Source organism: Labrus mixtus, chromosome 18 (genome assembly GCF_963584025.1).
Source record: "Labrus mixtus chromosome 18, fLabMix1.1, whole genome shotgun sequence".
NCBI classification, from domain to species: Eukaryota; Metazoa; Chordata; class Actinopteri; order Labriformes; family Labridae; genus Labrus; species Labrus mixtus.
Genome location: NC_083629.1, coordinates 13,518,479 through 13,533,178, shown reverse-complemented (window position 1 = coordinate 13,533,178; position 14,700 = coordinate 13,518,479). Strand labels below are relative to the sequence as shown.

Sequence of the window (14,700 nt, the reverse complement as noted above, 5' to 3'; positions counted from 1 at the left end):
CCAGTTTTTTCTTAACATATACAGTACATGTTTTTCTCCACCTTGAACATAGCATAATGTATATGACAGTGAGAATCCATTACATATCATATTTTAGATGTTGCAGCTAATCAGTAGAATCTTATAGAAATAAAGGCCAACTCCTTACAGGATTTTTCCTGCAATCAAAACTATTTTTGTGTTTTTAGGAATAAATATACATTTTCCACCAGTATTGTATTCTGCTTACATTTCTAGAAGATGTAAGAATGGGTCTATTAGCATCGGCACTGCTGTTTAGTATGGGGTTGCTAATCTTTAATATAAGGTGGGATGACGACGCAAATTAAATTCTTCTACCCTAAGGCGTTTAATTTCAAGGGATTTGTGGATGCTGGGTGACGCACACAGAACTCCTCTGATATTTCTACATTTAGCTCAAAATCCCATGACGACACCTATAGAGAGATGTGCTGGATCTGCAATCTCTGATACTGTATATAGTTTTTAGCAACGTACATCTATGGGGTAGATCAATACAGTGTTATCTGACTCGATGTTATATTAAAAATAAGTAATAGACAGCATAGACATGAGTTAGATTTCAGTTCTATCAGAACTCCACTGGGCTTTCACTGAACAGATATCTGTTACAGAATGTAATCATATTGAGGAATGCTGGTGTGGTATAGTTGGTAACATTTTATCAATTCAGTTTGCATGTGCTCCAAAGGAATGCAAATCAGATGCATATCTTTGGTGCACATATGCAGCAGTTAAAACATATATGTTGGTGTATCTGTTTATTAAATATTTAAACAAGTGAGAGTTATAAGTGCTTTACAGCAGATCAGTTCAGCTCATCCCTCCAAATATCTTTAATGCTTTAGTTCAGCAACCTTTGAATAAGGAAAGCAACACATTGCAGGATTCATGGATGCCACTTTGCTTCTGCCCCTTAGATTCTGCCTCACTTCAAAAGCACAGGAGTGGGGTGACAGGCCAGGGGAGGGGGAGCCCCATTGTTAATTGGCCTTTTCAGCAGAACAGAGAGGTGAAGAAGAAGAAGAAGAAAAAAAGAAGAAGAAGAAGAGGACAATAGGGTCCTTTTGCCTCTCCAGAACAAGAGGGATGCAACGCCTTGAAAAAGATAGACCATATTCAAAGCATATATAGACCTGCAGGGCTCTCTCCTCAGACAACCCCAAACTGAGTGAAAGAGGCCATCAATCATTTGGCTTGCAGCTCAGACAGAGTAAATGGCCTGTAGTACAGCCTTGATACTGACTGCAAGATGTTGTGTTTTTAAATGATGTGTCCTGCTACAAGAGTGGTTCAGGGTGCAAAAGCTTGAGGTGTTACTCAGCAGACAAACAGTTTACTCACATCTCTCTTCTCTGCTGCAGCGCTGCGATGGGACGATAGGTAGTACCCTTTCCCCACTTCAATGAGGGGATGAAGCTCAATTAGCATTTCACAAGTCCCCCTTTCCTCCTCCATTGCAACCTTCCCCGCTGAGCCCATGCTTTCTCTGGGGGATTGTCCTGTTTTGGACCCTTGTTACCGTTGGCAGGGTGACAGTATTCGAGTGTGCAAACTTGTGCTATTGTCCGCAGGCCAGAGGGAGCCATGGAGACCCCATAATATGACACAGGAAAATGTTTGCTGATGGCAATTCTATGGGCTTTGTCCGACTCTTTCTCCTTCATGACGACTCGATTTAAGTCTCTAAATGTTTGACTACAAATGCAGGAGTGCTATCCAGCTCCTTCCCCTTTGTCCCGCGAGGTTTGAATGAGTAATTCAGCCTTTGTGTCGCTCGATTGAGGGGGCAAACAGAAAGACAAGATTCTTGAGCTTTCAAGCCCCTTTCCATGGTTATGCACTCTTTAGATCCCCCCCCCCCCCCCCCCCCTCCTTTAAGCAGATCCTACAGCTGACATCACCCTTGGGGAGGGTTATGAGGGGTAGGCTATCTATGTTACAAATTTCACTGCCCCAGAACAAAGTTAAAATGCGTTCACATTACAACAGATTTGCACTCATTTTTATTCCCACACACTCCGGATTTTAGGAGATTTCTTTTGGACAAATCGCCGTGCAGAAATATCGCATCCCCTCAAGAGGCTTTCCCCTCTCAGATCTCCATGACAACAATTTGCAATGGTGAAGAATTCGATACCAGGGCGCTTGGAGGCTGATTGGGGTGCATTGTGAGGGGCCTGGGGTCGCTGATTGGTTCAAGGAAAGCACCATAACTACAAGGAGTTTATATTCATTCAACTTGTTGAAGTGCTCCTACTGCAGCCTGGGCAGAAGTGTGAGTTTGGACTGTGGCTTCCAGAGTCTGGATTCATCCAGCAGTGGTAAGTCGAGGGATATTATCCCTGAATTACATTAAGTCAGAAGGAACGCGTCCCATTTGCTTTAATTGCAAGGTTCTATTACAGGAAACACTGCGCAATTATTCCCAACGTAAACGTGATTTCTAATTCCTCTAGATACTGCTGATGGACTACAAATTCTAACATGGACTGATCTGAACAAAAACGATATAAAGATGGCGAACGCAGACAGTGAGGTCAAGACGTTGCTGAATTTTGTGAACTTGGCATCCAGCGATATCAAAGCGGCCTTGGACAAGTCAGCTCCATGCCGACGCTCCGTGGATCACAGGAAATATCTGCAGAAACAACTGAAGCGTTTCTCCCAAAAGTACTCCAGAGTCCCAAGATGCCACACGCACAGGTCTGCTGGGTACGGGTGCGTAAAACCGGTGGGGACTGCTCATCAGACTGTGAAGGTCGCAGAAAAGGCCAGCAGCTCGGATGCGCAAGGTGTGGAGAGTTCAGGGAGCGCTGTGGAGCAGGTGCCCATGAGGAAACGCCAACTCCCGGCTTCGTTTTGGGAGGAACCCAAGTTGACCCAAAATGAAAGGGAGCACCCACTTTTTAAATTGAAAAAGAACCCTACAGGCACAACTGAGGGCAGCGAAAACGAAAAGAACAAAAGGAGTTATGATGATGGGAAGGCTGCTCTGTCTGAGGAAAAGGAGACACTGAAATTGGGCCTGAGCTCTCATCACTGCGTGAGTGTGTGTGGCTGCTGCCCATTCCAGTACCACGGACACCAGGTCCTCCACAGTCACATTGTTGTCCCCCATCCGCCCCTGGGATTGTGGAGTAAGGCAGCAGGGACTGTGACAGAGAGACCTGAGCATCCTTATGGACAGAAAATACACACGCACGTAGTGGTCAAACCTATCCCAACAAAACCAACAGTCCAGTCCCCGATCTTTAGCGTGTTTGGATTCATTTAGGTATTCTACTATTGTGTAAATAAGACTTATCATTTTTGCTCTGTACAGACATTTTTTCCTCTTCCATCATTTTTTACATGATCCCCAAGCACTTATTGGAATGCGTTTTCTATTTTTTAAATCTTATGGACCAAGTTGCACTTGCAAAACATCAAGACGCTCACTTTCATGCCAGTCTGATGCCTTCAAGTGTCTGAGATCTGACAGTAAGTTTAAAGGTTTCTACTTTTAGGTTCCTACAGAAAACAACTGCTCTTTTTTTAAGTACCAAAAGTCATGCAAATAAAGGAACACATCCTGTTTTAGTTTCCTCTTTCATCTATGAGAATAGAACGTGGGATGTAGATAGTTCTTTTCTTTGTCAAAGTAATGTTTGATATAGGCACATTTGAAACAATGACTTTTATTTTTAAATAAATGATTTTACTTCTCTCCAGAACTCCTTTGGGCATTGGATCATATTCACTTCACTAAGAAACTACAAAACATTTCTGACTGACACATTAAAGCCACTCTTTGTCACATTACAAAGGTTATAAATAGATATTTCATACATAAAGAGCTGTTTTGAGACCATTTAAAGATTTCAGGTATTAGATGCAACTAAAAAAAGAAACCCAAAATGATAAATTTAGTCCCATCTCTGATGCATATTGTTTTTACTTCATCTGAGAGTCAGTCAGCATGGCTCAGGTATCTGATCAGTCTGTCTGGCAGAGGTAGATTTGTGAGAGATTTCAGTCTGTGTCTCCCCATTTGACTCCGAATACTAAATCTGCAGAGGTGCAGCAGCGGACGAGGAGACACTGCGGACAAGACAGACAAAAAAGAGAAAGGCGATTGTCATGTTCATATACTTGTAGACTGGATTTGTGTTGTATGTACATGTGAGGAAGTAAAGGAGATATATTAGCATGTTCATGTGTAAATAATTAATGGGAAACTTACATGACTTCCTCTTTACAGCGAGCCATTCTTTCCGGCTGTCCAGCAGTTCATTGAGCTTGCTGCACAGCTGAACATGAGCAACATGCTCGAACAGCAGGTCTATGATTGGTCCTGCTGATTTACACATCACTGGTGTTGAGATCCACTCACAGAACTGAAGAAAAAGATCATTAAAAAGTTTAGTCATGTTCAGCTTCAGTAACTGGGATATTCTTTTTAATGGTTTTCCTTGGGGTGTGTGTGTGTGTGTGTGTGGGGGGGGGGGGGGGGGGGGGGGGTTCCACACCTGTGTTGCTCTCTCTGGTGGCTCACTGCAGTCTAAAGGAAGCAGACTGTCATATCCATTGCTGCCAACAGTTCTTATATGTGTTTCTCCTGATGTTGGGTGAGGGACGTTTCCATATGTGCAGTTAAAACAGGAGAGAGCATTGCAGCCATTTTCCAAAAGGCACTTGAGTAAAGGCAGATTATTCATGCAAAGTGCAACAACAGCAGGAAATGTTGTAGAATAAGACGGGATTTTGGCCGCAACGTCGGCCCCTCTGTCCAGCAGTAGGGACACAGTGTGGACACTGCCTCGCCGCACAGCCATGAGCAGAGGACTGACAGGGTCAAGGTTTAGACTAGCTCCTGCATTCAGCAACACCTCTGCTGTCTCAGTGCTGCCATTGGCGATAGCAATGTAAAGGGCTGTTGCACGTCGGTCAGCATACTGGAGGGAGTGAGTGTGGGTGAGAGTGGCGTTTACATCTGCACCTGTCTTGAGAAGCACAGCTGCCACTGTGTGTCTGTCGTGCTCTGCTGCCAGGTGGAGGGGGCTGACGCAATTGTGACGAAGCAGGGCTCGACTCGTCACTGAGACCAGCATGGACACAATCCTTAACACAAAGCAAGGACGTTAGCGACACAAAAATACAAGACAACAAGAAATGAAATGAAACGCAGTTTCTTTAAGTTTCTGTATATGAAGTAGAATTTCTGGACAACATTGGCATATGGGTACTTATTTAAGTGTTTTGCACAAATATCAACGTCCTTGGACCTTTTTTTTTTACACATTCGACAGTGTTACAACCTGAAATTCAAATCAATGTTTTTTTAGGCAACAGCAAACATAAAATCGAACATCTGAAGGATTCACAAGTATTACATTTAAGGCAATTGGTTTGAAACAGATCTGAGTGAATCAAAGGTTTTACTTGTAAATCAATTAGTAATACCAAGAAATATTTCACATACCCTTAAAAGTAATGAACTACTCTCTACTTATTGTTTTCAAACAACTCAAATAAAATCCACTTTAATGCAGGTGTAACATGACATCATATAGAAAACTCCAGAGGGGGTGAATACTTCTGTGAGGCACTGTATGATTTCATGCATGATTTCTGTTCTATTGATATGTTATTAACACAGCACGACATGTAAACTTACGTATGGTGTCCATACTGGGCAGCAACATGCAGGGGCAGCAGTCCTGAGTTTGTTGTTTTGTTTGCATCTGCATTTTTGGTCAACAGCACTGCCACACTTTCATTGTGGCCATTTTTACTTGCTTCATGCAGAGCTGTGACACCGTCAAGAGTCTGCATGTTCACATCTGCACCTGAAGAAAATAATATTTCCTTTAAAATGGTAAAAACTGGAAGAGAAACACACAAATGGGGAACAATTTTGTGCCTCAAATTACCTTTCCCAACAAGATAACAGAGTGCCCTTGTCTGTCCTCGCTGAGCAGCTACAATGAGCGGTGTGATGCAGTAGGTGTTGGGTGGATTGATTGTAGCCCCGGCTCTTATTAGGACCTCACAGATCTCTGTGTTGTTCCTTGACACAGCCTCATGGAGGGCTGTCCATCCCTGACAACAGCGCTGGTTCACTGAGGCTCCATATGACAGGATGAGGCTCACCATGTCCATGTTCTCCAGCTCACAGGCTACAGACACAGACAAGATACTGATTCATTTCTGAGCAAACTCTTGAAAAAGTTCTGTTGTATTCAATTGATTTCAGAGTTGTACCTTTGTATAAAGGGGTTTCTTTGTTCTTGCTGCTGATGTCAGGGTCAGCACCAGCCTCCAAAAGACACCGCACACATGACAAGTGTTCACATGACACAGCAAGCAGCAACGCTGTCTGCTCCTGCAAGGTACGTTTGTCCACGGAACCTGGATGGGCTGGAGCAGATTTCTTGTATTGATTTCACACATCTAAGTATTTGTTTGCATAGTTTTTCCTTTTTAAACAAACAGGCTATATAAATTGTCTATATAACATATGCATCGTTGTTCTCCAAAAATGATGCTTTCAATGTCTTACTCCTCAGTAGGGTCATCAAGCATTCTGTCTGTCCACAGAAGGAAGCATCATGCAGAGGTATCCATCCATCTTTGTTCTCCTTCAGCAGGCGCAGGGGGGCGGATGTTGCCAGATCATTAACAGCCTTCACATCCCCTCTTCTGATGGCAGAGACCACAGGGTCAACGTCCCTGTAAAGCAGAAAAAATACCTAGGTAAATGTGATTAAGTGTAAATTTACAGGGACACTCTACATCAGCACTTTGAGGGTTTTAGTTCTGATACAACAATTAACCTTTAATATTTATATTTGGATGACAATATTATTTTTTCAGCTTTCATTTTACCTTGATACATAATTCTAAATGTTAGGGTATTAACTAGGCTAAATGAAGATTGTACATTATTCACTTAGCCGATATTCTTCTGTGTAGTAGGACTCTCAACACACACTACCGGACACACACAGACACATGCAGCCTCGGTGTGAAACACAACAAAAGACTCACTCCGGCTCTGACGTTACGTCGCTCTGACCGTCTCCTCCCCTGTCTCCTCGCCGCCGCATCACAACATTACTACATTTACCTCCGGAATTACGAAACTGAGATAAATATTCAGAATAGCTAAATTTCGTCATGTCTGAGTGTTAATCTTAAAGCAGTGTTCTGTCTATGCAGCGCCGCGCGGGGCTCAGCTGTGCTCTCCCGGATTATTTTGGGACTGTTTTGTCAGGCGGCAGGGTGACGGTTTTCCATATATGCCAAGAGCCTCAGACAAGCAGAGATAAGGCAAACAGCACAGGAGATAATACAGTCCAAGCTATGATGTTTCGCTCTGTCTCCGCATAAATTGGCTGAATGGCTTCCGCGTTAACCGTCCACATTATTACATTTATGGATGTTAAATAAAGGGCTTCTGTGAAACAATGGGCCTAGTACCAGAGGAATAACAAGAAACAGGCAATGACTTCTAAATTCCTAAACTGGAAGTTTCATCAATCAGAAGGGGTTTAAAAGAAAACAGGGCTGTATCCAGGATTTTACACAGGGCTGGGGTCAGTCATGAGTCCCCCACTGCCACCCTATACCTGAGTTTCAACAGCTACAAAACATGTTGGGCTTTTTTGTGACTTCACTTGTTGTTTTTAATTATTCTTTACTAGATTAACAATTGCTATTATTCTTTCAGTAAAATCAATTCCTCCAAATGATTGTTGCAGAGCTGTGTAAATTGTTATTAGCAAATGGTTAAGCTACATACTGCAGCAAGTAGAACCCCTTTTCATATCAAATGTTAAAATGGCACCGTAATAACATGCAGTAAGTGTAATCAGATACACATAGCCTATATAAGTAATATGTTTATCTGATGAATATAAAAAAAAACACCTTTTTTGAATTCCCCAAAAAGAATAGGCTGCCCATCATAGTCCTCTGTGCTCCTGGTGGGCATAATATGATATGAATAACTTTAAGTTAGTGGGATGTTTCATCACCAGAAGAAATGAAGTCATTTTATATCCCTTTTATAAAATTGATTTCCCGTCATGTGCCTCCTAAAAGTGTTCAAATTAAGTGTTACTGGGAGACATAAAGAGCTAATTTTGTCATAGTCTGTCTGTAACAGTGTCTGAAGGGACGCAATAAAGGGGAACGAGTTATGGCTAGTTTTCCAGTCATATAGGCACAGTGACAAATTCATTCAGGTTCATGACCTCTTGGATGAGCTCATGAGCATTTATTTTCATTGAGATGTGAATCACCTCATAATAGCTTGTTAATTACACACCAACTCACTCCGTTTTCAGATTTCACAAGATGAAGACGTTTTATGATTCACAATCTACGGTGTCTACAGGAAATAAAAGTAATAGCAGCAGCAGTTTAGACCAGCGGATATACTGGTTACATTGTAATGGTCGCTTTTTATGAGGATAAGACTGGCCATCAGCTGACGAGAAGCATAAGGTCTGTTGTTTCCCCGTTATAAAGCTACTCTCTAGATTATACTCACTATGCACTGTAGTACACCCATTCAGCATGTTACTGTAAATACAACATGTTGAGTTACAAGTTTGTTAATGTGATTTCATCATTCATTTCCATTCCCCCTAACCAGATTTTAGTTTTTTTTCAGGAACCACCATTAATGTTTTTGTTGAGTCCAGAGAAAAAGTAAGTTGTACAGAGCTTAGCATATTACAATTATTTATTTCACAACCCCCAAGGACCCTCTTCAAAAATAAATATGTAATATTTTACTGTGTATACAGTATATGAGGCAATCAACACAGAGAAAGTTTGCTTTTCTCTTTTGAAAGCGAAATATGTTTAAAAACTGGTGACACTTTCTATAGAATATAAGATAGTGGCATTTTTTAAACATAAATAATTACCTATTTGGAATTTTCAAAGGGAAACTCACGGGCATGTGATTGATATACTATACCTGTTGTAAAAATATTCCATATCAAAGTAAAACCATGATTCCTCACCTGAGCAAGTTTACTGTTGAGTTGGCTGCATAGAAAGTGAGTGAGCAGACAGCCAGTCTGTCTTTGATGTCCATGTTGAGTCTCTGGTAGAGAGACCTGGATCTGCTGACTGTGATCATCACAGGAGGAGAGGTTTTTCAGTTTAAGGACTCTCACATCCAACAGCGTTCTGCTGTCTTCACCACAGGTCAGAGATGAAGCCGATGATCCAAGAACAGAAGATCAGAAACAGTCAGTATACATAATGTTTAGAGGAGTATTGAAAATCTCTAAAAAACAAATAATAAACCTAAATGCAGGGTAAAACATACACATATACATCCATAGTGTATGAATTATCAGCCAGCCACATTTAACAGAGCTGAAATCTACACTGACATCAGAGAGCAGCAGCTCAGGCAATGAGCAGAGCTGCCTTTTAAGGGCATGTTCAACAGTGTTTGATTCCCCCTGGTTCTGCTGCTCTAACACTGATGTGAGCATAGTGTAGTGCTACAGTAGGTCAAGCAGCAAAAAGATTAACATAAACCTCAAGTCAAAGTTTTCTTGCTCAACTTTTACTTTGTTCAATTGGTTAAGTAAGTTAAGTTTTTCGTTGTACTTTTAAACAAAGATCAAATGCAAAAACATTTAAATGGGGAAATGTACACATTTATTTTAAGCTGTGTCATAATAAATCAGAGACCCAGAGTCAACTTACCATATGCCGGTGTTCCTCGTCCACATTCACAGAAGCCGCTTTACATCAAAGATGTGTTGATCCCCCTTATTGCAAGATAAATAGTCCTTCTCACTCTTCTCACTTTCTTCTGTTGTATCTGCTCTTACTGTGACATGTTGAAGTATGAAAACGTGCTTTAAACACACGCAACAGTGACAGCTGATTGTCGTTTCACAATCACTTCTTCAGAAGTGTTTCAGAAAAAAAAACTTCCTGCACCTAAACTGGTGCAGGAAGTTTTTTTTTTTTTTTTTTTACACAAACAAGTCCTTCAGCATATCTATGTATAGCTGGGGGAACTTGACTTGTAGTGCAACTGCCAGAAAAGGTATTTTGAAAAACAATTAAATACTAAATGTTGTCCATTAAACCTTGTTCACTTTTTTCTGTTCTGTCACTATGAAAAATAGGTCTATATAATGTAATTTGTCTCCCGCCTCCTTCGAAAATCATTTGCAATTATTGTTACTTGACTTTGATTTAGGCATATGACCCTTACAGAAGAATGTCGTTATGTCTGATCCTTGCAGTGTTTGCAGTTTATCAACATAAGGCCCATTTCTTATTCATTTGTGAAAGAGGAAGTTTGTTGTCTCTGAGTCAAAAGTGGGTTTCAGTCTTTCAGACGCTTTGAGAATGAATCTGTGGTTTAGTGCAGTGTGCAACGTTTGCACTGAGAATGACCTTTTCATTGATGAGGACACGCATATGCCAAAATAGTTTATATATTAAACAATTAAACAATTTTGGACGTCTAGGGTGTTTTTTTTTACAGCTTCTAAAAGGAAATTGGATGAAAAGTTGGGAAGCAGGAGCCCTTATAATTTAATTTTCCTTTATATTCACATTATTTGAAATGGATTTCTGGTCATATGTCACCGTTAAAGCTTGTAGAGTAGAAGAATTTAAGACATGCGCTCTTAACGGAATTGAGTGCACCCCAAATCCTTCCTGGATACTCCAGGTCCACCGTTCAACTTGGTTTAGGGTTCGAGGGATTTGGACCCGAGTAAGCGCTCTTAACTTTCTCCCGATATCTGACGATCTCATGCAGACAACAGAACCGCCTCCTTGGCAGTTGCCCTGACAACGGATAAACGATCCCGACAAATTCCCAGCTGTCCTGGCCGCGGTTCCCCAGGAAACAGCTACACAAAATCAAGGACAACATCCGGAAAAGACCCTCCGTCGTCCCTCTTGTCGTCCGAACGTGGAATAACTGCAGAAATAGTAGCCTAAAGTAGAAGCTGTATTTTAAGTTAAGTTCAAAGGTACGCGTATTAAAAGAAAAAAACATGACGACCACTTCACTTCCAGTTTTAGGAGACAGCGACCCCCGTCTCAGACTGACGGTGGAAAACAGAACAAGAAACATTTTTGTAACACAGTTGGACGACACCAGGTAGGCATGTGTTTAAAAAGCAGTTCAACTTATTTTCTCTTTAATTAGCCTACTCTGAATACATTTTTCAAATAAAGAGTGTAAAATTTAGTTATTCTCTCCTCAGAGATATGAAAGAGGAAAATGTCAACTACCTACCGGTTGTAACAGAGGTAAGGCAGATAAGTATGTAGTTACAAAAAAGTGTAATGTCAACTTGTGGATTTACCAAAAATATGTTGTTATTTTTAAAATTACATTTTAGATCAAAGATGGACCATTTTTAGTATATTTTAACTATGGAAAGAGTTTTAAGCAGCTGACATTATTTTCACAAATGCAGACTTCAAGCAGAATTCTTGAGGCAGGAGTAAATACTTTGCAAAAGACCCTGGTCCTGAAGAAACAGGCAGAGTTGGACGAAGTGGACAAGCAGCTGACACTCAAACACCAAGAGTTTAAGAGAAGTGTGGAGGCTCTGGCTAAGAGAAGATCTGAACTGGACGTAAAGCAGCAGCAGGTAGTGTAAACTTACTAAAACTACAACCCTGAATTATAAAGATTCAGGAAGTTGTGTAAAATGTGAATACAAACAGAATGTAAGCATTTTCAAAACATTGAAACCCATATTTCATTCAAATGTTGAAACTGATAAGTGTTGTTGTTTTGAAAAATGATATGCTCTTTATTTCAACTTGATGCCAACACCATGTTGGAGAAGTGGAAAATTGTTGACAAATAAAGGACACCCCATTCTCCAGGCTAAAGAGGAGAGGGACCATGTAGCTTGAAATCAGTGCTCAGTTCAAAAGTCAGCATCCGTGATGGAGGTGCATTAGTGCACACGGTATAATGTAACCTGCACTTTTGTGGAAGCTGAACCATATATATATTCTGCCAAATAAAATACTTTTTTTTTTACCAAGGGGGTCTTAACTTATTTCAGCAAGACAATGCAGAACCACATTCTGGATCTATTACAACAGCATGACTCAGTAATAAAAGAGTCTGGGTGATAGACTAGCGTCCTGCAGTCTCAACTTGTCACCCTTTGAAAAGGTTGAAGTTTAAAAAAAGACAAAGGAGACCCTAGCCTGTTGAACAGCTGAAATCATACATTAAGCAAGAATGCATTCCACTTATGAAATGACAGACATCGGTCTGTGGTAAATATGACCCTGTCCAAACCTTTTTTGAAACATGTTGCTGGCATCAAATTTGAAACAATTTCCCCTAAACAATTACATTTCTCAGTTTTAACATTTGATAGGTTGTCTTTGTGCATTTTCAATTAAATATGGGGTGTCAATCTTTTGAAAATCACAAAATTATGTTTTTATTTACATTTTACACAATGTCCCAACTTTATTGAATTTGTGGTTGTAGTTGAATGTCTGTCTGACATTTACATGACACTGTCATTTTTCAGGAACCTTTTTTTTAAATTTTTTTACCCAGACTAAAGACAGGGTGATGAAATTTGAAAAGTTTATGGTGGAAAATGAAGAAAAGCGACGCGGGGCAATGAAGAAGTTTGAGGCTGCACGAGAGCAGAACATTGTGAAACAGAAAGGCATTGAAGATCTGACTGAACAGCTGACACAACTCAGAGCCAGGTGAGGACTTTAAACCAAAGCCTTCACAGTAGCATGTTGCTCATTGAGTCATTCCTCACTTTTCCAACATATCAATTCACAGGCATCACATTTTAAAGGGAAGGATTGCAAAATACAAAATCTATGAGGACTACTTGATGAAAACAATAGATCATTTCCCCAGGAGTAAGTTCAAAACTAACTATGTTACCCATTTGCTCTACTTATTCAACTACACAGTAGTCATAAGTGAAATCGTAACCCATATTTTTATTGCACAATCTTTTCCAGCTTACCTTGACAATGGGTCTGAATCTTTGGTTATGCCCATCATCCGGCGCCATGAAACCCTTTCCATCACCCACCAGCGTCTGCTGCAGCGCCTGGGTCGTCTGGAGGAGGAGGTGGAGCAGAGCCAGCGACAACTTCAGACCATGAAAAAGGAGCAGAGCATCAAAAAACTGGTAAGAAGCACAGATTTATCTTGTTAAATGTTTTTCAATTCAAAGTGCTGTTATGAATAAATTGGAGTTTGTACTTGTGTTGCAGAAGGCCAATAAGGAACTGTCTGAACTTCAGAGTGAGTTAGAAACCCTCAAAGAGAAGAACAAGCAGGCAGAGGCTAACCTGCTGATGGAGCAAGGCCTGTCCAGACAGAAAGTATGCCTTCAAGATAATGAGTTTGACATTACCCTGAGCCTATTTGCAGAAAGAAAACACAAATAAAATGATATTATATATATCCTCATCACTCAGGTTGAAGGAGTGGGATGCATACTTATGGCAGTTAACAACCTTGCAGAGCAGTGTTATCTTCCTGCATATGGAGCTTTGGAAAACATGAACATACTTACAAAGATGGACATGGTGAAGGTAATATCATTAATCAATCACACCAAAATACTAACAATTGTATATTATCGCACCTATTTTTATACTAACCAAAGGTTTCATTTAAGGAGTATATTCTGGACCTGGCTGACACTGAGAAGAGAGCGAGGAGACTAATGGAGTCTGGATCTGCCATGACGAGCAGAACAGCTCTGACAGACAAAAGAGAGAGGGTGTCCATGAAAAGCACTGGCATTAAAACGCTTATCAAAAGTTCAAGTAAAGTCAGCAGAAAGAGTGAGGCAACAAGTTGATGCAACTTTCACAATTCATCTAGGTGTTTCTGCTAACAGTTATCTGTGTGTGTTCACTGTGAACATTCAGTTTGGACCTTTAAAGATTTATTTTTTGGGCTTTTTGTGTCTTTAACTGAGAGATAGGACAGTGGATAGAGTTGGAAATCAGGGAGCGAGAGAGTGGGGAATGACATGCGGGAAAGGAGCCACAGGCCGGATTTGAACCTGGGCCGCCTGCTTGGAAGACTATAGCCTCCATATATGGGGCGCGTGCACTGGCCACTGCGCCACCTCAGTTTGGACCTTTAAAGCAGTAATGTGACTATCTTTAAAAATTTATCAATCGTGGAAAATGAGAAATGCAGTTGAACAAGCTACTAAATGATTGGATAACTTTTGTAAACATGATGTGACAAATGTTGCACTTAAAATTTGTTAAGAGTTTGTAAATAAAGTAATTATGTTTGAGCATCAAGACTTGTCAATGTGTGTGCAAGGGGGGGGGGGGGGGGGGGGGGGGGGGGGGTCATCATTCATTGTTTTTAAACCAAAAGGTCACAATCAAATGCTATGTGTATGCAAAGTTAGTAATTCTTTGAGATTTAGAGTAGAAATTTAAGAAAAAAAACTGAAATGAAGAATTCTGAGTTCCTGTTAAAATTCTGCATTTAATTTATTGAATATAGTTAATATAAAGCAGCAGAGAAAATCTACCTTTTCTCTGAATCAATCTAATGTAATTATCAATCAAACAACATCAAACATAAGCAACAGACTCAGAGGAAGTTTGTTTTTTCTCCAATGTTACCAAACACTGCCGTGCAGGGTTTCTACA

General features: G+C 40.6%; 3 protein-coding genes across 5 annotated transcripts; 2 read left to right on the top strand and 1 right to left on the bottom strand.

Annotated features, from left to right (window-relative positions):
• Positions 1 to 2,212: 2,212 nt before the first annotated feature.
• LOC132993141 (protein FAM181A-like) lies at positions 2,213 to 3,298 on the top strand. Its single transcript, XM_061062820.1, has 2 exons — positions 2,213 to 2,345; positions 2,481 to 3,298. The coding sequence occupies exon 2, from the start codon at positions 2,540 to 2,542 to the stop codon at positions 3,296 to 3,298; it is 759 nt and encodes a 252-aa protein (XP_060918803.1). The 5' UTR covers positions 2,213 to 2,345; positions 2,481 to 2,539.
• A 387-nt stretch (positions 3,299 to 3,685) lies between these two features.
• LOC132993140 (ankyrin repeat and SOCS box protein 2-like) lies at positions 3,686 to 9,929 on the bottom strand. 3 transcript variants are annotated; one of them, XM_061062818.1, is made up of 9 exons: positions 9,742 to 9,929; positions 9,042 to 9,217; positions 6,566 to 6,735; positions 6,268 to 6,423; positions 5,937 to 6,182; positions 5,681 to 5,852; positions 4,533 to 5,124; positions 4,247 to 4,400; positions 3,686 to 4,104 (listed from the first exon to the last, which is right to left on the bottom strand). In XM_061062818.1, the coding sequence occupies exons 2-9, from the start codon at positions 9,158 to 9,160 to the stop codon at positions 3,974 to 3,976; spliced, it is 1,740 nt and encodes a 579-aa protein (XP_060918801.1). In that variant the 5' UTR covers positions 9,161 to 9,217; positions 9,742 to 9,929; the 3' UTR covers positions 3,686 to 3,973. The 3 variants fall into 3 exon arrangements, with proteins under 3 accessions (XP_060918801.1, XP_060918802.1, XP_060918800.1); XM_061062819.1 differs by lacking the exon at positions 9,742 to 9,929 and having other exon boundaries at positions 9,042 to 9,717; XM_061062817.1 differs by lacking the exons at positions 9,042 to 9,217; positions 9,742 to 9,929 and adding an exon at positions 7,054 to 7,438.
• A 324-nt stretch (positions 9,930 to 10,253) lies between these two features.
• Positions 10,254 to 14,340, top strand: si:ch1073-416d2.4 (coiled-coil domain-containing protein 42 like-2). Its single transcript, XM_061063489.1, has 9 exons — positions 10,254 to 11,164; positions 11,271 to 11,316; positions 11,487 to 11,663; positions 12,602 to 12,759; positions 12,842 to 12,924; positions 13,030 to 13,202; positions 13,288 to 13,398; positions 13,495 to 13,611; positions 13,698 to 14,340. The coding sequence occupies exons 1-9, from the start codon at positions 11,058 to 11,060 to the stop codon at positions 13,881 to 13,883; spliced, it is 1,158 nt and encodes a 385-aa protein (XP_060919472.1). The 5' UTR covers positions 10,254 to 11,057; the 3' UTR covers positions 13,884 to 14,340.
• Positions 14,341 to 14,700: the final 360 nt, after the last annotated feature.

What these genes read in the sequence shown, in the direction of transcription:
- LOC132993141 (XM_061062820.1), top strand. Translation starts at nt 2,540, where the DNA reads ATGGCGAACGCAGACAGTGAGGTCAAGACGTTGCTGAATTTTGTGAAC.
- LOC132993140 (XM_061062817.1), bottom strand. Translation starts at nt 7,184, where the DNA reads ATGACGAAATTTAGCTATTCTGAATATTTATCTCAGTTTCGTAATTCC. An exon ending in GACGTAACGTCAGAGCCGGA is followed by an intron (nt 6,736 to 7,053) that starts GTGAGTCTTTTG and finishes TCTGCTTTACAG; the next exon opens with GGACGTTGACCCTGTGGTCT. An exon ending in GCCCAGTATGGACACCATAC is followed by an intron (nt 5,125 to 5,680) that starts GTAAGTTTACAT and finishes CTTTGTGTTAAG; the next exon opens with GATTGTGTCCATGCTGGTCT.
- si:ch1073-416d2.4 (XM_061063489.1), top strand. Translation starts at nt 11,058, where the DNA reads ATGACGACCACTTCACTTCCAGTTTTAGGAGACAGCGACCCCCGTCTC. An exon ending in AATAGATCATTTCCCCAGGA is followed by an intron (nt 12,925 to 13,029) that starts GTAAGTTCAAAA and finishes AATCTTTTCCAG; the next exon opens with CTTACCTTGACAATGGGTCT. An exon ending in CAAAGATGGACATGGTGAAG is followed by an intron (nt 13,612 to 13,697) that starts GTAATATCATTA and finishes GTTTCATTTAAG; the next exon opens with GAGTATATTCTGGACCTGGC.